At 39.4% G+C, this 26,234-nt stretch overlaps 2 protein-coding genes across 9 annotated transcripts in view; one reads left to right on the top strand and one right to left on the bottom strand.

Annotated features, from left to right (window-relative positions):
- Positions 1–14,382, bottom strand: part of LOC108431763 (centrosomal protein of 128 kDa) — a 44,210-nt gene extending 29,828 nt beyond the window's left edge. For 4 of the 6 annotated variants that reach the window (XM_017705116.2, XM_017705118.2, XM_017705117.2 and 1 more), the window contains exons 1-12: positions 14,240–14,291; positions 13,481–13,645; positions 13,256–13,342; positions 13,025–13,148; positions 12,580–12,692; positions 11,363–11,454; positions 11,107–11,179; positions 10,602–10,724; positions 8,235–8,321; positions 7,944–8,018; positions 6,365–6,503; positions 5,619–5,758 (exon numbers count right to left, since the gene is read on the bottom strand). In XM_017705116.2, the coding sequence (XP_017560605.2) occupies positions 5,619–5,758; positions 6,365–6,503; positions 7,944–8,018; positions 8,235–8,321; positions 10,602–10,724; positions 11,107–11,179; positions 11,363–11,454; positions 12,580–12,692; positions 13,025–13,148; positions 13,256–13,342; positions 13,481–13,645; positions 14,240–14,275 (1,254 nt within the window). In that variant the 5' untranslated portion in view covers positions 14,276–14,291. Of the gene's footprint in view, positions 1–5,618; positions 5,759–6,364; positions 6,504–7,943; positions 8,019–8,234; positions 8,322–10,601; positions 10,725–11,106; positions 11,180–11,362; positions 11,455–12,579; positions 12,693–13,024; positions 13,149–13,255; positions 13,343–13,480; positions 13,646–13,823; positions 13,943–14,239; positions 14,292–14,341 lie in introns of those variants that run through there. The other 2 variants (XM_017705120.2, XM_017705119.2) reach the window with 2 other exon arrangements.
- Positions 14,383–14,968: 586 nt separating this feature from the next.
- tshr (thyroid stimulating hormone receptor) overlaps positions 14,969–26,234 on the top strand; it is a 56,583-nt gene continuing 45,317 nt past the window's right edge. For 2 of the 3 annotated variants that reach the window (XM_017684613.2, XM_037537399.1), the window contains exon 1: positions 14,969–15,282. In XM_017684613.2, coding sequence (XP_017540102.2) covers positions 15,113–15,282 — 170 coding nt within the window. In that variant the 5' untranslated portion in view covers positions 14,969–15,112. The remainder of the gene's footprint in view (positions 15,283–26,234) is intronic. The other variant, XM_037537400.1, reaches the window with a different exon arrangement.

Here is a 26,234-nt window from a genome sequence, read left to right as displayed (position 1 = left end):
CGTCTGTCATGATATGTGGGTGTGTAATGTGTAACTTGCACATTTGTAATAGCATCATTAAACACATTTAGAGCAATATATACTGCCTTTTAGATGCCATCTTTTTCAGCTCAAAATAAGACAGAAAATAATTGGCATTAAGTTAACAATTTTACACAACAAATTTGTTGGTAAACAATTTGGGTAGCATATTATCACTTTATATTTTCCCAGTTTTATAGTGAAATGTTTCAGTAAACATTTTCAATTTAAAGCCTAACTCTGAATATTCCTTGACTAGTTTCTTATCAGTCTGGCCAAGCTGGGGGTTAAACATAACTGTGTTTCTATGCAGGATATGTTTACAATGCTTTTGAACCTTTTACTTCACGTACACAGAACTCACACTGGCAAACCTATATGCATTTTTGCAATGCTGCATTTCCTCCAAGACAAATGAGATTTGAGTTTTCATCCTTTTTCATAGAGGAAAAAGTTCTGGAACTTATCCTGCACTGTTGCTGGCATTGTCTGTTTGTTTACCAGTTTGTGTTGCATCTCCTGTCTGCTCAAGAGGGGCCGTGCTACACACACACACACACACACATACATAGACACACACACATACACATACATACATACATAGACACACACACACAGGTTTGGCCCATTAAACAGCAAATTATGTTGTTTACAGTCATGTGAAGTACACCCAGTGAAATTTAACACTTTGTTAAATGATTAAATAATTAAAATAGATAGAAATGCTATTACACTATGTGGAAATAGTAAGTACACTTCTATTTATATAACACTCTCCAAATGTGTCAAATTACAATCAGGTGCAGGTTATAATCAGGTACAATAGATCACATGCTAATGATTAGAAAACTGTTAGAGAATGTCTTGGAGGAATGCGTCTTGTTTACACCTCAGAAATCTGGTCTGGTTTGCTCTTAGTTATTGGAATTCAGGGCACTATCATGTCTAGATCAGAAGATCTCTCTAAGGCCTTTGAAAGATGGTTGTAGAAGCCTCTGAAGTCTTTCACTGCCCAGAGGGTCATCTACAACTACAGTAGACTTAAAACCACTGTGAACATGTTCATGCCGGGCCACCTCAGCAAATTTAACCCAACTTTCACAATGAGCCTTTATAGAATAAATATAGAATATTAGACTTGTATAAACATACAAATTCCACTATATGCAGAATTTTGCATGCATGTCTGGACAGCGTCATATTTTCAGGGTTGGTACAGCCTGTGCTGGTGGGGCCCAATACAATATCTTTCATGCTGCTAAAAATCCCAATCTGGGGCAAACGTGTAATGATTTAGGCATGCAATTTAAACAAAGTTGATGGGAAGCTTCCATTACTTATAAGTCACATTAACTTCGTATCTCCAGTGCAAATCTAAATGGTAAACATAAGACACCAAAGCTTTGGAAAAAATGGTATAAATTTTCGGCAAAATCATCCCTTTAAGGCTGATACTAAGAAATCTAATTTTTTTTATCATGACAATATTGTTTGTAGCATGCAGGAAAATTCTGCCATTGCAAGCGGTAGCATTCCACAGGCTGCAGCAGTGAGCGAAAAGCTCCATCAAGAATTAAATTTTCCCAAGAATTAAATTTTCCCAACTTTTACCATTGACTGCATCAGTGGAATGAACCAGATTTTGGATTTTTTGGGGGGTGCAATGGACACCAAACTTCTCATAATTCCATTTCAAGCAATGTATGAAATCCTGGACAACAAAAATAAAAGCAGTGGAGCAGCGGCCATTGCGTAGCTAGTTTGTTTTTTGCAGAGATTAGAGCTTTCCATCTTCTAACACTCCAAATTAAACTCATGAAGGCCTTGCAAATTAGCTGTTGAGTATAAACAGGTGCCTTTAATGAGGTAGAACGCTAAACTCTGCTGTGGCCCAGAAGAAACCCAGTTTTACACCCCTGTAGCAACCACTTCTATTTATGTGTAGGAGTGGCAAATCCTTGTAGGAATGTAAATATATAATTGCATAAGTCAAATTATTTATATTTTAAAAAGAATATACACACAAAAAAAACTTTAGAAAAATAAAATATAATACAGAAATGTGAATATGCATAAATGGTATGAACATGCATTAAATAATCAATTAAAATTAAGTTAAAACAAACTTTAAACTTCATGTTTAGTTCTGATAGTGACGCAAATATCCATAACAAATACACCTGGCAAAATACTTCAGTTAGAAAAATTTCTCCATAATGGGACTCAGGTACACTATATTGTCAAAAGTATTTGCTCGTCTGCTTTCATACGCATATAAACTTGAGTGCCATCCCATTCTTAATCCATATGGTTTAATATGATGTCGGCCCACCCTTTGCAGCTATAAGAGCTTCAACTCTTTTGGGAAGGCTTTCCACAAGGTTTAGGAGCATGCTGCCAGAAGTGCATTCGTGAGGACAGACGTTGGACAAGAAGGCCAAGTCTCCACTGCTCTAGAGTCCAGTGGCGGAGCTTTACACCACTGCATTCAACACTTTCTGTTGCGATTGGTAATGTAAGGCTTGGATGCAGCTGCTAGGCCATGGAAACCCATTCCATGAAGCTCTCCACGCACTGTTCTTCAGCTAATCTGAAGGCCACATGAAGTCAGGAGGTCAGTTGCCGACCTCTGCACACTATGCACCTCAGCATCTGCTGACCCCGCTGTCATTTTACGTGACCTACCACTTCTTGGTTGAGTTGCTGTCATTCCCAATCGCTTCCACTTTATGATACCACCGACAGTTGACTGTGGAATATTTAGTAGCGAGGAAATTTCATGACTGGACTTGTTGCACAGGTGGTATCCAATCACGGTCTCACTCTGGAATTAACTGAGCCCCTGAGAATGACCCATTCTTTCACAAATGTTTATAGAAGCTGTCTGCATGCCTAGGTGCTTGGTTTTATACACCTGTGGCCATGGCAGTGACTGGAACACCTGAATTCAATGATTTGGATGGGTGAGTGAAAACTTTTGGCATTATAGTCATCATCATCATCATCGTTAACCACTAGTTCAGATAGGGACACCATAGCAGTTGAGAGAGCAGAGAATCCCAGATGACCCTGTCCCCTGCAACTTCCTCCAGCTCATTCCCAGGGGCCCCAAGCCGCTCCCAGGCCAACTTGGAGATATAATACCTCCAGCAGGTCCTTGGACGACCCCAGGGTCTTGTCCCGTTAGGCTGTGCCTGGTACACCACACCGGGAGGCGTCCAGGGGGTATCCGGTTCAGATCCAAACCACCTCAGCTGGCTCCTCTCAATGCGGAGGAGTAGCGGCTCTGCTCTGAGCTCCTCCCGGATGACCGAGCTCCTCACTCTATTAAATAGAGTATAGCCCGCCACCCTACAAAGAAAGCTCACTTTCGCTGCTTGTAAGCTCGCAATCTCGTTCTTTCAGTCATTACCCAGAGCTCATGACCATAGGTGAGGGTCGGGATGTAGACCGACTGGTAAACAGAGAGCTTCGCCTTTTGGCTCAGCTCCCTCTTCACCAATACAGTCTTGTACAGGGAACGCATTACTGCTGTCCCAGCCTGCAGCCGATCTCATGATCCCTCTTCCCATCACTTGTGAACAAGACCTCGAGATACTTAAACTCCTCCACCTGGGGTAGGTCCTGTCCCCTTACTTGGAGTGGGCATGCCATCCTTTTCCGGGCTAAGACCATGGACTCAGACAGGCGCTGACCCGCATACCTTCACACTCAGCTGCAAACCGCTCCAGCAAGCGCTGGAGGCATCCATGTGATTCAGTCAAAAGAACAATCATCTGCAAATAGCAGAGACTCCACCCTTGGGCCTCCACACATAATGCCCTCCTGACGCCAGCTATACCCTGACACTGTGTCCATAAATATCAAGAACAGGAGTGGAGACAGGGCACAACCCTGAAAGAATCTGACTTAAAGCCAAGTATATGAACACAGCTCTCACTCCAGGAGTACAGAGATTGGATGGCCTGAAGTAGTAGCCCTGGCACCCCACAAGATATCTCGAGGAACACGAGTAACATAAGCCTTCTCCAAGTCCACAAAACAGATTGGGTTGGCAAACTCCCATGCCCCCTCAACAATCTGCGAGAGGGTGAAAAGCTAGTCCATTGTTCCATGGCCGGGATGGAATCCGCATTATTCCTCCTCAATCTGAGGTTCAACTATCGGTCAGAATCTCCTTTCCAGCACCTTGACATAGACTTTCCCAGGGAGGCTGAACAGTGCGATTCCCCAATAGTTGGCACACACCCCCTTTTGAAAATAGGGCCCGCCACACCCCGGTCTGCAAGTCCAAGGGTACTGTTCCCGAGGTCCATGCAATACTGCAGAGGCATGTCAGCCCCACAATATCCAGAGCCTTAAGCATCTCTGGACGAATCTCATCCACCCTCGGTGCCTTGCCACTGACCTGCACCAGGGAAATGGAACTTGACACACAAGAGAACTCTGGCCCTGACTCCCGTGAGGGAGGTACATCTCCCAGATTAAGGAGTTCCTCAAAGTGCTCCTTCCACTGACCGACAACATCCTCATTTGAAGTCAGAGTTTCTTCACCCTTGCCGAATACAGCTTGGGCGCATCCACCCTGACCACTCCCAAGTCGCCGGACAGTTGTCCAGAACCTCCTTGAGGCCAAACGAAAGTCTTTTTCGATGGCCTCACCAAACTCCTCCCATGCCCTGGATTTTGCTTGTGCCACCGTTGCAGCTGCCACCTTTTTTGCCTGTCAGTACCTATCTGCTGAATCAGGAGTCCTTCGGGCCAACCAGCCCTAAAGGCCTCTTTCTTCAGCTTGACGGCCTCCCTCACCACCAGTGTCCACCAGGAGGTCCTCAGGTTACTGCCCCGGCAGGCACCCACAAGCTTTTGGCCACAGCTATGCCTGGCAGCTTCCACAATGGAGGTTTTGAACAGGGTCCATTCAGACTCCATGTCCCCTACCTCCTCCGTGACAACAGAAAAGCTCTCCCGGAATTCATTCCGAAAAGGGGCCTCCGACAGTCGTTTCCAGCACACCCTCACTATTTGCTTGGTTGGGTCTGACCATCAGTCATCCCTGCCATCTGATCCAACTCACCACCAGATGTTGATCAGTTGACAGCTCAGCACCTCTCTTCACCCGAGTGTCCAGAACATATGGTCCCAAGTCAGATGAAACGACAACAAAGTCGATCACTGACCTTTGACCCAAGGAGCTCTAGTACCACGTACACTTATGAACATCCTTGTGTTCAAACTTGGAGTTTGTTATGGACAATCCATGCCTGGCACATAAGTCCAATAACAATTCACCATTTAGGTTTAGATTGGGCAGGCCGTTGTTCCCAATCATGCCTCTCCAGGTCTCCCAGTCATTGCCGTGAGCATTGAAGTCTTCAATGCTCATGTTGGCAATGGCAATATAGTGTATGTTTTAATTATAAGATAATCAGGATTTTTTTGTATTTTACTTTCCCAAAACTCTCTACTGCACTTTTCTGAGTAATTCAAACACAAATAAACATAGATCATTTGAAAGAGCATCTGCATTCTTTTGAACTTTCACATTTAAGAACAAAAACAAAACATAGAGGTAACCTGCTTACATGCACACATACCTCAATTTGCAAGGCCAGCTGTTTTTTCTCATTCTCTTTGCGCTCCACATTCCTCTTGAGCTCCTGTGTCTCGTTTAGGCTACTATTTTGGCGCAACTGCACTCTCAGATCCTCAAGTTCCCTTTCCAGCACTTTTCCTCCTATGAGAAATATACACAAAGTTACCTCTTGTAGGTTAAATGGCCAAGACATTGCTTTACACATGCTTAGAAGTGCCACAATCTCTGCTTACAAGTGCTACCACGCTTTAAACAAAGTTGGACAGGTGACTTAATCAGTAACTACTGGCAAATAAGTATCAATTAAAAATCAATTATTTTTATTTTTGAACATTTTGCTGTTTTTTTTTTACAGCTAATATTCACCTAAAAAATCATCTTTTGATTCTCCACCATTTCTTCTTTAGAAGACGGTAACTAATAAGGGCACTGTAAGAAACAGCTCACATGACTGAAACAAACGAATAGTAGTATGAGATTATAGCCCATTAGATTATAACCCCTCTTCTACAGGTTTAGCATACATTACATTTGGTCTTGCTAGAAAAAAAAGAGCACCATCTAATCAATCTATTACTTTAACACCGGGCACAGCAAATGTTAATAGCATTCACATTTAATTTTTTTAAAAGTCGATACTTGGGCTGCATTGCACCAATACTGCTTGTAAACCCGAATTATCACAATATTATACAGAATAATTTTTTTAAAATCCCACACATATCACTTAAGCATTACACGCTTTACCTTGCCTTAGGCCCTCCTCTGCAGCCCTTTCCTGCAGCTCTAATACACTCCTGTGCTGGAAGCGGAGCACTGAGATCTCCCTTTGCAGCTGTGCACGCTCTCTCTCAGACCTTAAAAGTTGTGCTTGCATGTCCTCTATCTGTAGAGAAATGTTAAAACACAAACACACACACGAAAAGGAAAACAAAGAACATTAAATGATAAAGATATCAAAATTGACAAAAACTTGACACAAGGTACATGATATGCACACCATATCATGATAGGAGGAAGCACTACTCTTGACTGGCAGCAGGTGTATTTGTGTACGTGTTTGGAGTCCAAAGCTGTTTATCATGATTGTTTTGATCATGTTTCTTGTGCATACTGGATAGTTTTGGATTGTTTTATGCAAGCAGCCATAATGGAGATACACTACGTGGTCATACTGTGGACTTTTTGTCTCTACTGCGTCCAAGGCTTCCAACCACAAGCACGCCACTTGACCACATGATATTCAAGGCAGTTGCTAATGCACTGGGATAATGCGAGCCATGTGAATATGCACTTGGATCCACATGGAAATGGCCTTCAGTAAGACATGGCTCACGTCCAAAGATACCAATTCGGATCTGATAATCAGTGGTCTCTGAGCGCCTGTCAGATGTGATAAGGACACGGAAGCTATGGGGAAATCTCAGAGCGGACACTGATCTGCTGTCCTTATATATGTAGGTATGAAGGGTGTCTCTAGGTCAGAGAAAGGTTCCAAAGTTATGGAGTCCACCGTTGTCCCGGTGGCTGAAAATAGAACCCCTAAAGAGCTAAACCAGTTCATTGGTTGTGAAGCCTCATTGTTTATGAAGCCGTTTGAAAGGCTGGTGAAAGAGGAACTGCTGGAAAAGGTGGAGAAGGATCCAGACCTAATGCAGTTTCCACATAGGGCTGGAATGGGAATCAAGGATGCCTTAATCACATTACTGGATTTTCCGTATAACCAACTACAATGAACACATACCAAGTTTTTATTTTTAGACTTCTCATTTGTGTTCAATACTACTTAGCCACATATTTTAGCTAGGAAACTGCTTACCAATTTTAATCTTGATGTATACTTTGTGGGCAGGATTACAGATTTTTTAACATACAGATGTCAGAACATTAGAGTAAACCCATCTCATTCACCATTAGGCTTTCATTAAAGGGACTGGCATTGAATTTGTTGAACAGTAGAAATAACTTGGTACAATAACTGACAACGCATTGAACTTTGTTGCTAATTCTGAGACTGTGTGCAAGAAGGGGTACAATTACACATCATGAGTAAATTAAAAGTCTATAATGTAAATAGTAAAATTATGTCCTTGTTTTAGAAGTCTTTTATCCGATCTGTTCCGACTTTCTCTACCATCAAGTGCTATCGTAATTTTAACATCAGGGATAAAAGTCTCCTGAGCCATATTGTGATGGTGCCTGGCTTGGTGAAGCCTCCACTTGTTAATAATGGGTGATGCCCTAATGTGCAAAAATTTTACCACATATCAAAATGAGACAGCAAACTACAACAACGTTACAACAGAGAAATGGAGAAGTGATTCACCTGTTGAAAAAGTGCACCTTGTCCACTCTCAGAGCGGACCAATTGTTTCCTTACACCCTCCAAGTCCTGCTCCAACTGAAGAGACATAAATAGTTTCAATAAACCAAGATCAGTAACCTGATTACAATATCAGGTTAAAATACTAACCATTGCCTAACAAATTTCACAGCATTGTAAAAATGTTGCATGTCCTACAGCTCTTGGTACAGACAGCTGCTCTCATCAACACATTAATTTTTTTTGTATATTTCATCTGCACTCTTCAAACACATTTAATTGCCAGATGTATACCTTGCAAATCTCACTCTCAGATCTCAAAAATCTATTTCTGTAGCTGTCTTCACTTGAGTGATTCTGGGCATCACACCTTTTCAAAGCCTGCAAGACCAGAAAGATACAGAAACTGAAAGTAGAAACATTATGATCTGTACACCAGAAAAAAGGTGTGTCTGATTAAAAGACAATAAAAAGTAAATAAAAAGTGATCAATGAAAATCATTACAATAACACTTCCTATGAATCCTGTATTCATAATGCTTTATAAATGCAATCATGGGGTGTTATTATGAGACTTGAGCATGCAATTATACCTATATCAGCAATTATAAAAGCTTATGGCCAATATTACAAGGTATTATGTTTCCCATATAACATCTTATAAATGCATTTATAATGCATTATGAATACAAGATTCACATGAAGTGTGAGCAATAGCATACAACCACTGAGAAAAGTAAAGACTGACCTCTCTCTCATAGGCTACATGACAAACATTTTCATAAGCAGGTACAGTCTATGTACAAGCAGATGAACACCACCTACAAAAGCACCACATTGGACTTAGGAAGATGAGTGCAGTCTTAGGGAGTTTTAGGGATGCACCAACCAACATGGGAACTGTGGACCAATTAGCACAGCAGCCCAAAATCGCCAAAATGTTCTACTTTTCTGCAATACAATAAATACGCCATAAAAATGCTTCAGAAAATCGGTCAAATCAGTCTGATGCCAATAATTTTTGTTAAGCAATTATCTGCCAACACTGATAGCAGGACAGATTGCCAGATTCATAACACACCGCCAGATAATAGTGAAAATGTAATGTCTTATATGAAGAACTGCAGACTTGAATTCACACCAATGAGAAATTAAATCTTGCATGCTACAATATAATATCTCCAAACAAAAGTTTCATTCATTTTAAGATGTTGATGTATGTATGTATGTATATATATATATATATATACACATACACATACATACATACATACATACATACACACACACACACACACACACACACACACACAAACATAAATCTCTTTCAGGTGTAAGGGTTTCCTCAAATGAGTATTCCAGCTGCATACTGGCCCCTGCTGGCTATAAAAGGCCATCACTGAATGGCTCTTCAAGAACAATGCTGAAAATTTTGTTTGTGTTTTATTTAGTTCAATTAATACAAATGTTTATCTTTAATAATATATTTTAGCACATTTAATAAAACAGCTGCCAAGTTTCCAGTTTATTAGGTACACATATCTTGTTTATTATTATTTACAGACCTTTGTCATACCAGCATGCTCACCAGCCATAAAGGTGCACTTTGTAGACATGCAATTACTGACTAGTAGTTTTGCAGTTCCTATACATAGAATGTCAGCCAGCCTCTAATCTGTCCATCAACAGAAAGGGACCACCAGAGCGTTACCAGTGACCAGATATTATTTGGGCAGTGAACCATTCTCAGCAAAACAGTGGCACTAATCAGTGGCTCTGCTTGCACATGAGCTGTCTGGTGTATCTGAAACAGCAGCATTGCTGGGGATTTTATACATCTAACACAAAGAAAAAAGCACATATAAACGGGATTCAGAAACGTCACCATCTTCTCTGATCCTGAGCTCATTTATAATGGACTGAGAGGAAATGGAAGTGTCCTGTTGTCCAACAAATCAACATTTGAAATTCTAAAGACCACTCAGCTGGTTATCAGCACACAGTTCAAAAGCCAGTAGCCTAGATGGTATAGAGGTGCATTAGTGCACATCACATGAGTGATGCGCACATCTTTGAAGACACCACTAATGCTGAATAATATATACATATTTTGGCAATACACGCTTCCATCCAGACAATGACTCTCAGGGAATGCCTTGATTATTTCAGCAAGACAAGTAGTTATGCAGTCCAGACCTGTCACCACTGAAAACACTGGCGCATTATGAAATGAAAAATACGACAAAGGAGACCCCAAACTGTTGAGTAGCTAAAATCCTATATCAAACCAGAATGGGAAAACATTTCACACCCCTCAGTTCACTTACAGTGTTGTTAAAAGAAGAGGTGTTGAAACACAGTGGTAAACAAGCCCCTGTCCCAACTTTTTTGGAACATTTTGTTGGCATCAAATTCAAAATGGACATATGTTTTTCAAAAAACAACTAATTTTTTTCAGTTTCAATATTTGATTTGTTGTCTTTGCTTGGATCACTGCTTGGATTGGGACGACCAAGTAATTTCTGGTCTAAGATAGCCTAATAGTGACGCCTTTTTGTTGATGGGCAGGGTAGAGAGGGGCTAACAAATTGTGCATAGCAACAGGTAGGTACAGTTAGTCATTGTATACCCATAAAGTGCATTTAGACATGTATCTTTTACCGTCTGTAATTCAGTAGACATGTTGCCTCGCTGCTGTTTGCAATGCCTCTCTGAGACCATCTGTTGCTGAGATAGAATCTCACTCTCAATCTTCTGCAGTCGTTTCTCCACTCGCAAGGACACCTAAGTCAGGTAATATAACAGAGGAGCAAGAGCAACATAAGGACCTCTATCACCATGGCAATTAAATTACAGAACTAGATGGCAGTGTTCACTCCCTCTATACTTCTGCTAACCAGCATATAAAACCACATAATCTGATCCAGACAGTAAAACGAACCCAAAGATTTCAGTAAACAAGCTCAAGCACCAAGCTAACCAAATGAATATGGAACTGTCAGGTGGTGTGCACAGTATGTCAGACATGAATTCATTAAAAGGTCTGACTTACAAAGTACAATTATATAAAATGGTACAGTGAGAAACACTGATTTTTTTAATTTCAGTAAGATTTTATAAAGATATACAGAAAAAAGGAGACTCATTTAATGTCATTTACACTCACCGCTTCCTCCACCGGAGATTCCTGTATTTGCTTTGTAAGGTCTACTAATGTTTTTCTGGTCTGAATATCTGACCTTTCAAAAGTGCAATAGATTTACAAGTTAAATAAGCAAACACATTTGCCTACAAATACATACTTAAAGAATGTATTAGAAATGTCCAGATAACTATTAAACTAACACCTTTGGCAGGAAAAAAAAGAAGCAAGCAAGGCATTATGACATTTTGAACCACAGGCAATAAGTAGGGAAGCTGACCTGTTCCTCTTAAGGATCTCTTGATCTATCTCATGCCCCAACTGGAGCTGGTCACTGCGCAGGTCTCTCAGGGCCTGATGCAGTGAGTGGACCTGCGAATCATGAAGAAAAACAATAAAGTGCATTTAGTCTGCTGTATTGTGAGATTATGTTACACATGAAATTATATGCAAGATCACTGTGCCATGCTGACTAAAGAAAAACTGTTGACCATCAATATAATCATATTTTCAAGTTTTGTGCAAACACACCACTTAACTAATGATGGCATCTTTATTTATATATACACACTACTCACAAAAAGTCAGGGATATTTGGCTTACAGGTGAAATTTCAGGATGAACCTAAAATGAACTCTAACCTTTACAGGTGAACTTAATGTGATCTTCACTAAACTTTTGAATGCACATGTCCAACTGTTCAATGTTTCAGTACTTTTTGCACAACTTGCTGTTTTCTAACAAGGAGCTTAACAGCAAGGGGGTGGTGGTGGTGGTGTTACAGTGTGGGCAGGTGTGTCTAAAGACACAGAACTGCCTGACACTTTGTGAATGGTACAATGACAAGCCCATACTACTTGAATAACATAATTAATCCAGTCATTGTGCCTCTGCACAAACAACACAGGCCTAATTTCATCTTCATGGACAACAATGCTCCAGCTCATCGAGGTCGCAACATTAGGGAATTGCTGCTGGAGAATGGGGTACCTCAAATGGAGACCTGAATCCCATAGAAAACTGAGTTACGGCTCGTAACTCTGTACCCCAGAACCTCAATGACCTGAGAGCCGCACTTCAAGAAGAGTGGGATGCCATGCCTCAGCAGACAATAAGTCCACTTGTGAACAGCCTGAGACATCATCATCAAGCTGTAATTGATGCTCAAGAGCCCATGACAAGTTATTGAGACACTGACATTTTTTGTTGGGGTGTTCCCACCACTGTTGTTGGCTTTTGTTTCAATAAACTGTTTGAGATGAGGAAATCACCATTGCATGGTTCTACTTAAATGCCCTACTTTCATGATATATCACTGTAGCGTAAACCTTATGTTTTCCATAAATTTCACCTGAAGTGTTTAGTAAATTAGGTATTTAGCTACAACTAAACTGTGCTATCCAAAAATAAAAGAACACCACAAGCTGGTTGGTTTTTAGTTCCATAATACAATTTCCTAATAAGGGTTTTCCAGAACCAGGAGAGGCATAATCTAACCTGTTCCTCTGTCTGACAAGGGTCTCTGAAGCGCACTGTAGCAGATCTCCTGTTGCTCATTTCCAGACTCCTATAATCTGTCAAAGGAGATGTGGGATTGTGGTGCCGCCCACCTACACAGAAGAAGTGCAAGCTTGCTAAGTTTTTAGCAACATAAAAACTCCAGAAAAACGTAATATTTAAGGTTGTTTCCTGCAGACAGTGTGTTGACATTTTTTTCACTTAAAAAAAAAATAAATAAAAAAAATCAATAAAACATCATTTAATAAAGGATGTTAAAAATTTTGCATAGGACTACACAATCCAATTAGTACATCTGATTAACACATTTGTTGTTACAAACTACTAAATTCTGAAGCTCTTCAATTTATCTGAAAGTAGTGAGGAATAGCATTGATCTTCACTAACTTCACTATGCAAAACTAGATTAGAGTTTGGTCAATACCAAAATTGTTGCCATCTTCCAGGCTACTGTGCAATGTAGAGAATGAGGCACTACATCCGCTTGTGGACCGCTTGAGACGCTGGCTCTGAAGCTGGTGAATAGACTCCTCTAAGCTGTCCTGTAGCTACACGAAAGATGTCACCGTTATATAAGGGCAGATTTATCTGATATCAGAAACTGTAAAACAATAAATCCATGCTTCTCAGGTTCTGTCAGACTGTTAATACTCACTGTTGCTATGGCATCAGAGTGGTCATCTGTATGCTCTCTGTACTGGCCCAGCATCTGATCCACTTTATTCAAGTTCCTGCTTGCATCCTGCGTTAACGGAATAAACAATTTACATGGTATTTTTTTACTACGGATGTGCTGATAACTCCTTGTTTTTGCAGCTACCATTTCCTACAATTAGCATTCCTAGTTGAAGAAAAAAGTCCACATTTTGCAAAGACTTACCTGTAACGTGTCTGCCAGTGTGTCGATTTTCTCTGCTATGCCTACGCTGTCCGTGGCTAAATCTCGACTTTTTTTATGTCTTAGTGCGTCTCGCCTTCGAGAGCGATGATCTCTCGACCTGCTGTACATTTCAGATTCACTGGATGACTCCATAGTCGATGCAGGCTTTGAAAAGATAAAAGCTGTTGAGTAGCTCTATCTAAAACAACCATTAAGGCAGTTATAAATACCGCCTATGATCGTACTTAGTTACTAATCTAGTCAAGTATCTTAACTAACTTATAGTTAGCTCACTGGTAACTTAGCTATGTTAGCGTTAACTAACTAACGCTACCTAACCTACCTTAGTACTGGGTAAAAGCATCTTATTTCTGTAACTGTGTACTCCGTTGTGCCCGTGTACTTGTCATGGCTATTAAAACATATTGCTCAATGCCGTTAGTAACGCTAACTAAGTCAGTGACGTTGGCCAACAAGCTGGCCAAGTTCATTGCCAAGATAACCTAGCTAGCTAACTATGTTAGTTAACCTAGTTAACTAAACAGGCAATTACTTGGCTAACTACATAACATTCTTATCATACATATCTAGCTAGCTAGGTTAAGTTGTCTGTGGTCGACACAATTAACGGAAATTACTTCTACAGCGCATACAACAGAAATATAGTTAACGTTAGCTATTCTGGCTAGCATGTCTACAAGGCAACGTTAGCTGACGTTAACCCACGCACACTAACTATGTTCGCTAATGTCTGCTAACCCGACTTAGCTGGTCAAGGTTAGCAGCCCAGATCATCTTCTTTTTGTTCAGAATGCCCAGTCTAAAAATACCAATCTAGGAATGCCACAAAGCGTCGATTACCGTGATTTCCTGTGATACTTCTGCTATGGCAACTTGAACTGCCCGCCTCATAACAGGAAAATGACAGAAACGCAATGGCACATGGAAGTTGTAGTTTTTCCGAGGCTACAGCGACTGAGCAGCTGCGCTTCTGCTTTACATAGCTCTGCGTTCCCTTTTTATTTTTTTTTTTTGTTTTTAGTTGTTAAAATTAAAAAGGAAAGGAAAAATGTATCATCTTCATGATACCTAAGGAAAACGTATTTACGTATATTGTCGACTTATGTCTGTTTCCTGTAGAGTTAGACTAATTATGCCTCATACTCTCATATTTTATTTGTTGTAGTTTATCTGGTCTGAGTAATCTCGTGATTAGCAGTGCACTAGCTCACCACATCAGTGATGAAGGGTAGGTATCTAAACTGACGCTATGTAACTCTTTGGAAAGTATCTGAATCAGCTACTAACTGCTACGCCCCCTCCCCCCTCCCCCCCATCCCCCCTGATCCCCCCTTCACCACCCCCATCTCCCCCACATCACCACCCCCCCCCCCCCCCCCCCCCACCCCCCCCCCCCCCCCCCAAAAGGGCGACTGCACTGTATCCAAAGACGGTCTCACTGCACGGTCCACAGCTGCTACGCAGGATTGTCGTGCTGAGAACACTCGTCGCAAGAACAGCGTTTCCAGCCGCCAAATGCTTAATAGGAATAATAGAAGAATATTCTTTTTGTAGGTGGATGTATGTCTTACGTTTAAGGTTTTTTTTTCACCATAAAAGCAACAAACCAAAATGCAGGTTTTAGCAGCTGCGTTACTAACCCTCATCTTGTCAACACGAACTCTCACTGGGGACGTGAATAGGTGTCCTTATGGGTGTGAATGTTCGGAGTGGAGAAGCTACTCTGTTTCGTGTAGTGAAATAGATACAATGCCTACGTTTCCTGCCAATACGGAGACACTGTGAGTATGCTGTTTAATAAAGTTTCAGAGTTACATTGGTAGGGTGTGACTAATATCCGGACACTCTCATGTGCTGTACAATCTACAGATGACTGTTTGAAATCAGAATTAAAATGTAATTTCAATAAATAATCTTAAATATAATGTTTAGTCTAATCAACTAACACTAGGCTCTAAACCTCCAAATGTCTTAAGTGTTCTAGAAAGTTGGTTAAGCAGACAGCAAACTGTCCACTTGTGCACACAATCATGGAAAAATGTATATTATTGTTTATTTTGTTTATACATTTATGTTCATAGATTTAGAGCAAAACAAAGAATGTAGCACACCTAATATTTGACAGCTTAAATGTTCTAACAACTCTCTAATATTGTGTCTAACATCTTAGCAAACGCTTTTATTTGTTTATTTGTTCATTTATTTTTGCATGTTCTAATTATTTATAGCTATAAGCAAAAGGTATGCAATAGGAGAATGTGTTCTCCAATAAAGCCATCTTAAAATCAAATTTTATTTTTTACCTTGTTAGTTCATGTCCTCAGTCAAAATAAGCATGATTCTTCATACCATACCATTTAAATACAGAGTTCTGTCATTATTTATCATTAAAGTTTGTCTGCTTTTTGCTTGTCTCTAAAACATGTAATTTTTGATTGTGTCACTGTGCACCAGTATGTGGGAAAACAGTATTAACCCCATCTTCCAACCCCACTGATCATCAAGAAAAACATGCAGCTGTCTTAGACAACTTCCTTTATGCCAGTGTTTAACTCAGGTAGACATCATGGCACAGAAGCAGAATGTGTTCTGATTTTAAATTTATGTTGACTTTAAGAATCTGCTCTTAAGCATTCAAAGAGCGTGAGTTAAGCTGGTGTTGTGGACGGTGAAGAAAGTGAGAGGTGCCATGTTGCTGCTGGGAGGCAAGATACAGCATAGGCTACAGCATGTACTGTTTGTTTCATCTGTAATGTTGCTGTGTTGCCTAAGAAGCAAGAAGTTCTCTGAAAAACAACACATTTCCTCCACTCTGCTTTCCACCTTGTCTGTCAGAGGCATTACTAACCTCTCAGCTGTAATTCCAGCTTGTGCCTGATTGCATCTTCTAATCCTCACTTGCCTGTGGTTTATTTAGCAGTACAGGAACATTCCTCTGTGGATCGCTTCTTCAGTCAGGGTTACACCAACTCCCTCTCCCTCAGATTCAGGCACCCATCACATGGAATTAGCCCCAATCAGTGCTCTAATTCAGGCTGTCAGAAAACACCACATTGCAAGCATGGAGAACCACATTCTTTCCTATTCAAAAGTTGTATTGTGAAAGGAGACAAATTATAAAGGGGTTCTGTTGGTCAGATGAATATTCCTTTAAATACACTACTACCTAAAATAGACCTGAGGAGGCATGCCTGTTCGAAATTTTAATCACTGTATTCACAATGTGACAGAGCTGATCAGTGTGACATGCCAGGCATGTTCTTATGGTGGAAATGCTAAATAGGATCACTTTACCTAAAAAACACATACACCCACATGCAACAAGGTACCTGCCTGACCACCTGAGGTTAAGTGTTAAACCCTTAAACCCTAATCTTAATTATTATGCATATTGATATAACAGTGTATTTCAGTTTTCAAGATTTTCATCAGCAACAGCAATGTTTCTCTACATAGAAATGGCTTTTCTCACATCATGTAGTTTCTCTTATTGTGGTTCTCAGAAAGCTGTTTCATAGTTCAGTACACTGGCTTGTGACATGGTGAGTCAAAAAAGTTGCAGTATTTTGCAGGCACTGAAATAGTACTGGCTATATATGGACTATAGGTCAGTCTTTATTATTAATATATTATTCATATTGTGTGAGCTAAAACAAATATATCCTGAATTGTTACCAAAAATCAGGTTTTGGTGTAAACAATCACAAATCACATTCTCTCCTTTTATAAAATACAGAAAGTCTACAGTCAGATGTTGTCCAACACTGCTTGGTTGACAGCAGAAGTACTTGCTTGTGAGTTTTGATCATCAAGATGCACTGGTGTTGTATTTTTTGTTGTTGGTGAAGTTTTGTGAGGTTACAAAAGATACAGTTCACACACTTCAGCCCTACAACATCATTTTACAGGATAAATAGCCTCTAGGCTCTGTAGCAGATAACTGTTAACTCTAACACCTTTTCCATTAATAAATTAATTTTGTTAAAACATTTTAGTTTTTAGTTACCAGCGCTGTTTGTGCATGTTCCACAGTGTGGATGTGGTCGGATTTCTGCAGTCACCACTGAGCAGGAATGAATGGTGGAAAGAAAAGCACAAGTACACTCGAAAGGTCTACTTAACATGACTCCAAGTTCTCTCCAGTCACAACTGAGGCATGACTCATGCCTTCACATACACTATTTACCTTTTGCAACACTGAAGTGTTTATGCAAAGTAGGCTGTAGCTCCGACAGGCTCAGATGGCAGCAGACTTCCAAAATCTTTGATGACTTCTTGACATGACTTTGATGTACATGGCATCACATTCAAACATAGTAAGGCAAGGCAAAGCAAAGCAAGTTTATTTATATAGCACTTTTAATGCACTGTAGTCAGTGTTTAAAAAGATCATAGTTGTTCAGGTAGAGGGTCATTGGCATAGCTGTGGTAAGATATCCCATAGTCTTTTAGGAATTGGCCAAGAGAAAGCATGTATACAATAAATAAGAGCAGCCCAGTTATTGAACAGTTGGTACACCACAGGTCACTGGCATGCTCTCAGAAAAATAATTTTCTATTTCAACAAATTAGTTCCTTCCCTGCAGGTATGACCTGAATCATTTTAGGACAGTTCCTGAGAGTCCTGCTCAGTTCTGAACTATAATAATTTTATGATCACTGTCAAAGTGGTGTCAAAGGCACCACTGATATTGAGCAGCAGTTGGACTGATATTTTTCCAGAATCTGTATTTAAATGAATAATATTAACTTGTCTGATATTGTGGATTTAAGTGTTAAAAAAGTATGCAAACATATTATATTTCCCAGTTGATACTAATTCAGGGGCCATATATGAATGTGACTGTTAGTCTATACACCATAGTGAAGAGTTTGCTCTTTTTAATGTTACTGTTGATAATTCTGGAGAAAAAAAGATAGTCTAGCTTTGCGATTTATTTTATTGTAAATGTGCAGCCAATTTTTGAAGATTTCTTTGTGGATCTGAAGCTTGGTTTTACGGCATCTGCAATCAGCCTTCCTGCATTGTCTCTTTTGGAGTTGAACTGCAGTAGCATTCCTCCATGTTGATTTCTGTTGGCATGACATGGTTTTTACTTTAACCAGTGCAATCTTAACCATAAAACTGAAATTTTTTGAGTTCAAGATATCCAGCAAGGCATCAACAGAATCAGAACGTTTGTATGGTTCCGAGCACATTTTGTAAAAGATGTTGTAACACGGCATGTGCTACCCCGGGCTCAAGTAGGTCGCTGGAGGCAGGGTTCAGGTTTCCAGCAGCCATTACTTTAATTCATACGAAATAAACACAACAAAACCAACGCTATGTCAAGCTGGCCACTTTTCTGTCATTTCTGACAGAAAGCTAGAGGTTCGTCGCCACTGGGTGTTTGTGAGGGGGGCGGGACCATGCCACAGATGTTATTTATAATAAACCTTTTCTCAAAGCACATGTGTCTGGACTTGATGTGAGGTCCACATTTCAAGGAAAACACAGTAATGATGACAAAGCAGCATCCTTAACAGTGGCTCATATGTTGAGAGCCTTTGAGATAACCATATCCAGAGTGTGACCATGACAGTGTATGCTCCTGTTCACATGCTAACAAACAAAGGAGTCCAGTATAGCACAGAAACCCTTGGCCTAATTGTCATCAGGATTGTCAATATGTATGTTCAAATCTCCAGCAATAACAAAAGGATCAAAATCAGTGGAAATGAAAGATAACATCTAATATGATCAAAGAGATTAGCATTGTACTTTAGAGGCCTATAGAAAATTGCTAGTAACATTCTTGGTGGCCCTTTCAGAACAGCACAGAAAAACTCAAAGGATATGAAACCTCCAAATGATGACTTCATGTATTAGAAAGAATAGTACTGACATCACATACAATACTGTGCAGCATCTATGGTACCTAAGCACATTGTGTAAAACCTGGCAGTAAATGTGTTTTACTTAAAAACATTACATTAAAAATGACAACCACAGTTAATACTGGCCTGTAAAAGATTTGGAAGTAGTTAAAAATTGAACACAGGCATTGTTAATGTTATTCGTACTTATTTAAGAAATAAATAAAATAAACACTTTTTTTCACAGTACTGTACACGTACTGAAAACAGTCATTTCTGTGTAAAAGAGATGTACCCAGATATGTGTGCCTTTATAAAGGATATTATTATAGTCTAACATCATATTTATTTCCTTGAGAAAATGTAAGACATCTCTCCAATAATAATAAAAAACGAACTTTGGCTTTAAAATTTCAGAAATTGTAAAACCTATACATATATACACCTATCAGGCATTATGTCCGCCTCCTAGTTTCTACGCTCATTGTCCATTTTATCAGCTCCACTTATTATGTGCACTTTGTAGTTCTACAATTACATACTGTAGTCCATCTGTTTCTCTGATACTTTGTTAGCCCCGTTTTACCAAGTTCTTCAGTGGTCAGGACCCCCATGGACCCTCAAAGAGCAGGTACTATTTGGGCGATGGGTCATTCTCAGGTGGTGTGTTAGTGTGTCTTGTGCTGGTATGAGTGCATCAGACACAGCAGTGCTGCTGAAGTTTTTAAACACGGCGCTCACTCACTGTCCACTTTATTAGACACTGCTACTTTGTTAGTCCATCTTGTAGGTGTAAAGTCTGAGACAATAGCTCATCTGCTGCTGCACAGTTTGTGTTGGTCATCCCCTAGTCCTTCATCTGTGGTCACAGGACGCTGCCTACAGGAAGCTGTTGGCTGAATATTTTTGGTTGGTGGACTATTTTCAGTCCAGCAGTGACAATGAGGTGTTTAAAAACTCCAGCAGCACTGCTGTGTCTGATCCACTCCAACATACCACCACCACATCAGTGTTATTGCAGTGCTGAGAATGATCCACCACCCGAATAGTACCTGCTCTGTGAGAGTCCATGGGGGTCTTGGCTACTGAAAAACAGGGTAAAAGGGGGCTAACAAAGTATGCCTTTCCTGAAAAAGACAGCAGCATGTTTTGCCAAAACATGTATATATCGTTCAGCATTAGTGGTGTCTTCACAGATATACACATTGCCAATGCCATGTGCGCTAACCTCTATAACATCATGAATACTGGCTTTTTAACTGAACATTGATAACAAGGTGAGGGATCTTTAGCCCCGAGGACAGCATCTATGATTTCCAAAAACAATTTTAAATTTTGATTTGTTGGACCACAGGACACTTTTCCACTTCACCTCACTCCATTTTAAATGAGCTCGGGCCCAGAGAATATGGCAGTATTTCTGCATCCTGTTTATGTACAGCTTCTTTTTCGCATTTAACTTGCATTTGTGGATGCATAGACAGTGTTTTTCAGAAGTAATTCTGAGCCCATGCAGTGATTTCCACTACAAAATCATGTCTCTTTTTTAATGCAGTGCCACCTGAGGGCCCAAAGATCACAGCCAGCAGATACTGGTTTTTGGCCTTGTCCCTTACACGCAGAGATTTCTCTGGATTTTCTGAATCTTTTAACGTTGTTATGATGAAGAAAAGCAAAACTTCTTTGATGAAACATTATTCTTGAATTTTTGCACCATTTGATTGTGCAGTCTTTCACAGAGTGGTGAACCCCTCCCCATTTTTACTTCTGAAAGAAGAAGCTTTAAATCTGTTGGAAGTAAATTTCAGAAACAAAGAAGGAAAAATACAGAAAAAAGGAAAACAAAAAAAGAATGATTATCTTATGAGTAGAAACTCAAAATAAAAAATAAACAAATAAATCAGAAATTCCCAGATATTTTCACACTGTTTCTTGTTGTTGAAATCAGGCACCAGCATTGTACAGATGATTTTGCATTCTTCACTGGCCTTATGGACGGAGAGGATTGGCAAAATTCATGCAACACAAGTGCTGTTACTTATATAGTCAAATTAACAAATGCTGCTTCAGCAATAGGCTAAATCATCTGTGTTATTTTGCTGCCCATTATGAGAAATATCCTTATGTACACAGTTATTTTTCTTGTATAAATTACCAAAAGCAGAAAAGAAAAATTATAAAAGGACTGGCAAGTTTTTAATCAAAAACTCAAATGGACAAAGTAAATTCTGCACCAGTCAAGCAATGTAGTTGGGCATAGTTTGGGCAAAGCTGTTGAATATAAGCTATTGTTATTCGTAACATGCCTTGGTTGGTTTTTATGAAAGTTAATAATACTGTTTACTATAAAATATTTAGTTTTAGTGTTTAAAACCCAGTCTCTGACTGCTGAAAAAATTGCAACATTTTTTCATTTGTCCCTTCCTATTTATGGTAAATTGCAAATATTTTAAAGAAATCAGATAAATAAATTTTTGGCATATTGGCTTCTGTGAGACTCCTAAGAATAACAACTGTTTGAACATTTCATGTATTGCATTTGCCAACTGCTTTGTGCCAGTCACAAATTACACTTCATCTCACTTCAGACTAACTCATTTTCCTTGTTTGCTTTTAAAGTTTCCTCCTTAAATAACAAATTGTGGGAGTTATTTTCCACAACGTCTGTAAAACGGGGCAAATACAACTCTCTCTCTCTCTCTCTCTCTCTCTCTCTCTCTCTCTCTCTCTCTCTCTCGTGCCCGCGCTCACACACACACACACACACACACACACACACACACACACACACACACACACACACACAGTGTGATGCTGCGTGATTATTTGCATTGAAGTGAATTAGTCAGAGGCATGGTGTATAGTGATGGGGCCTGTTCTGTATCATAGAGTTTGTTTAATTTGTCACAGTGGACCTCCCTCTTTCTCTGTCTACCTTTGCCAGTTTCTCACTCTGAATTAGTCCATTGTTTAAGCAATTGCTCTGGCGGCGCTCCACGTTGTACCATGTTGAAGATCACTATAGAAAATAACAGGTAATTTTAAGACCAGTTACAAGTAGAGCTATGGAGCATTCGAGAGAACAGTGTTTTATTGTTTAAATTACACAGTACTTCTTTTGATTGGTGAAGAACTTCCCACAATGTTCCTCTTCACTATGTTGCATTTATGCACGAGAAAACAGGTAATAGCCAGAAATGCATAATCGAGCTCATTAGAGCCTAAGAGGCCAAGAGAATCTCTCAGTTGTATGAGTGTTTTGCTGTTCCGCTGACACATGTGAAGTACTTGTTTTGGTTGGTGAAGTCCAGGCTCATTAAAGAACTTACCAAATTGTTCCTGAGTTTACACTTCACTCTGTAGCATTAGTGCCAAGAGAAATCAGGTAATAGCCAGAAACACACAATCAGCAAATTAAAGCCTAAGAGACTTTGGGAACCTCTCAGTTATGGCCACATTCTACTCATGCATAACAGCCTACATTTTAGAGGAAAGTGTCACATATGTTTGTTGATCTCTGTTTTCTTTGTCCATCCTAAGGCAGGTTTATACTCATACTTTCACTGACATAAACAGTGGAAATTTTTAAAATCGGTGGTCTCAGAATTCTTAATGTGGCATGGCCTGCAGTGGCCAGTCCTTTGCGACCAAAGACAGCAGAAGATTTAGAGCAAAATCAGGGATTGTAGCCAGTGCAATGATGCAGATCTAAAAAGATGATAAAAATGTATAGAAAAAAGCTTGGGATGCTCAATGTTATGCAAGCAACTGTTCTACTTTGCAGAAAAGTTTACTGCTGGAGGCTTAAAGCAGTCTGCAATTTTCTTTATATTTTTAGCCTATACTAGAATAGGACAGTTTCACATATTGAGGCATATTTACAGCCAAAATGGTAAAACACTACTTCAAAAAAATGTATATAAGTTGAAAGGACAAAATGGTTCTTTAACCTTTGGGTACCAACCCCTGGTCTAGACCTAGTTGTTAAGCAAAATTTGCTTTTACTTATGTGGAGTATGTTTAATATGATTTCTGGCTTTTACATTATATTATTACATCATTTTTTACTGCAAACATACATCCATTATTACTGATATCCTGTGACTCTTGGCTTATGCCCCTTTCCTCCCTTCCTGTGAAAACACAAAAGTTATTGTGACTATTATAGTGACAATAGCTCCTCCTTGTGGAGAGCTTTAGACTTACAGAATGATAACTTGCACATTTCAGCATTTCGGTAAATGTACAAGCATTTGGTTTCTCTGTGTTTTTTGGCACAATACTTTGTGTTATTCCCAAATGGTTTATGGAAATTAACATAGCACACATTATGTACAGAGAATTATATATATCACACATGTAATTTTATTTTTTGTTCCCTAAAACAATTCATTTTTCCAGTTTGACCTCTGCTAAATATACTGCAAATTCAAACACACCTGTGGAAACTTCAAAATAATATTACTGCATTTTAGTCACATAAGTTTCAATTTCACCAAAGACACACAGATCAGGTCTTGTTTCACAAGCTCCAGCTACACTTTGACATTCTGATTACTTGAAACAGTCTTTCTCTGTTCAAAAGCCCACCACAGGACACAGCACTGTTCAGTTTCTCTGCTCATGTCACAGCACGACACTCAGCATTTTTACTACATTAAATTAAGCCATGTCTAGACACAGAAATCCACAGCAGATCATTTGTGGCTTGAAATTAGTAAAAGGCAGTCAGTCTTTTAGATAAAAAGGGACAGAAATTTGACAGCCTTTTATGATATGCAAATGACCCTGCATTGCAAATGTTGAATCAGCTTCAGTGCGTGAAATCAAGCACATGCTTAACAATTCCTATTTTACTTTTATTTACATGTAGCATGCCCAAATTCATGCAGGTGTTTTGGAAGCGAGCCAATAACACAACAGCATTAACCCTTGTGTGATGTTCATTTTTTTGTTACTCAGTGTGTATGGTACACCCACCACATTATTGTTTTGGAAAACGGGTCCCGCAGACTGAAACACCACACAATGGTTAAGCAGATTGTGAGCCAACAGCTGTGCAGTGCACTGCTCACCTAAACGACGAAACTTTATAGCACTAAAGATACAATGACTATATAAAATGTGAAATAAACAAAACTTTTTAAAAACAAAAATAAACAAAACTTTACTGTATAGTGTGATTATTCCCCTAAAAAAATAAATGCAGTGTATGAGATGCTCCTGCACTGAATGTATTTTTAATTTTTGGGTAGGGTCCGTAGCATAACACAAACACTCTGTCCAATATGTCTTGTAAAACGGAACACAGAATAGTTGCAGTATTGTTTATATGCAACATGTGCATTTACAAATACATAAGTACACTTTTGTGCTGGATTGCCATGTGCACAAATTATTAGTACTGTTATTTTTTATTTTTATTACTATTTTATTTATTACAAATTTTACTGATAATTTTAAGCGTGGTTATCAGGTTGTTAAACATTTACCAAATTTAGAAGCACTCCTACCAGACCAGTGTCCTCTTACAGATATTGCAACAGTGAAATTTATGTTAAAGTAAACCATCTGTGAAACTTGCAGGTGCTCATTTTACACTCATTTGATTATGCACAACTTTGATGAATAAGGATTTCCAAAAATATTTTTTGCACAGAAAAATGATGAATGCTGATGCAGTATCTGTGCAGAATGTCAGATTTTTCTTGCATCATCTCGTACATAGACCAAGTTGTGAAGTAACAAAATATATGCAAGGCCGCTACATAATCAGGATGCGGAAAAAACTTTTCCATTACAGCTACAGAAAAAAAAGACTAATCAGATTACTGATAAATAATAAAACAGGATGATTACAATTAGGATTACATTAAAAACACACTTACACTCACCGGTTCAATTGCTTGTTAACACAAATAGCTAATCAGCCAATCACATGGCCGCAGCTCAGTGCATTTAGACATGTAGAGGTGGTCAAGACAACTAGCTGAAGTGCAAACCGAGCGTCAGAATGGGGAAGAAAGGTGATTTAAGTGACTTTGAACGTGGCATGGTTGTTGGTGCCAAACAGGCTGGTCTGAGTATTTCAGAAACTGCTGATCTACTGGGATTTTCACACACAACCATCTCTAGGGACAGAGAATGGTCAGAAAAAGAGAAAATATCCAGTGAGCGGCAGTTCTGTGGACGAAAATGCCTTGTTGATGTGAGAGGAGAATGGGCAGACTGGTTCGAGATGATACAAAGGCATCAGTAACTCAAATAACCAACCAAAATCTCTGAGGAATGTTTCCAACAAGTATGTCACGAAGAATTGAAGTAGTTCTGAAGGCAAAGGGGGTCCAACCTGTATCCAGTATCCAGCTGCAGCCCTGCAGAAGAGTTGGTCAGTCTAGAGCAGGACTCAGCAACATGTAATTCTTTTTCTGCATTTTTAAAGCATGTTTATCAGGTCGTTAAACATTTACCCTCAAATTTAGAAGCACTCCTACCAGACGTGAGTATCCTCATACAGATATTGCAACAGTGAAATTTATGTTAAAGAAAACCATCTATGAAACTTTTTTTTTTTTTTTTTGATGAATAAGGGTCAGTGTAATTTTTGGGAAATGTCACTTTATTTAAAAGGTAGTAAGCAGTGCAAACAATTGCATTCTGAAAGCAAATTGCCAAGTGCATGTAGCTCAACGTCACATGTGCAAAGATGTTTGTGATCAGCTGTCAATAGACGTCCATGGTCTTTAACATTTAGAACCATTTCTCAGTGCTTCACATAGAGAGGAACTGCAAGGATTTTTTTCTGCAAAACTGGCCAGCTCTCATTTCATCACTTATCCTTCACTTCAGGATAATAGTGGAGGGCAGTCCTGTTTTG

Source organism: Pygocentrus nattereri, chromosome 4 (genome assembly GCF_015220715.1).
Source record: "Pygocentrus nattereri isolate fPygNat1 chromosome 4, fPygNat1.pri, whole genome shotgun sequence".
Lineage (NCBI taxonomy): Eukaryota > Metazoa > Chordata > Actinopteri > Characiformes > Serrasalmidae > Pygocentrus > Pygocentrus nattereri.
This window is presented reverse-complemented; position numbering and strand designations above follow the sequence as displayed.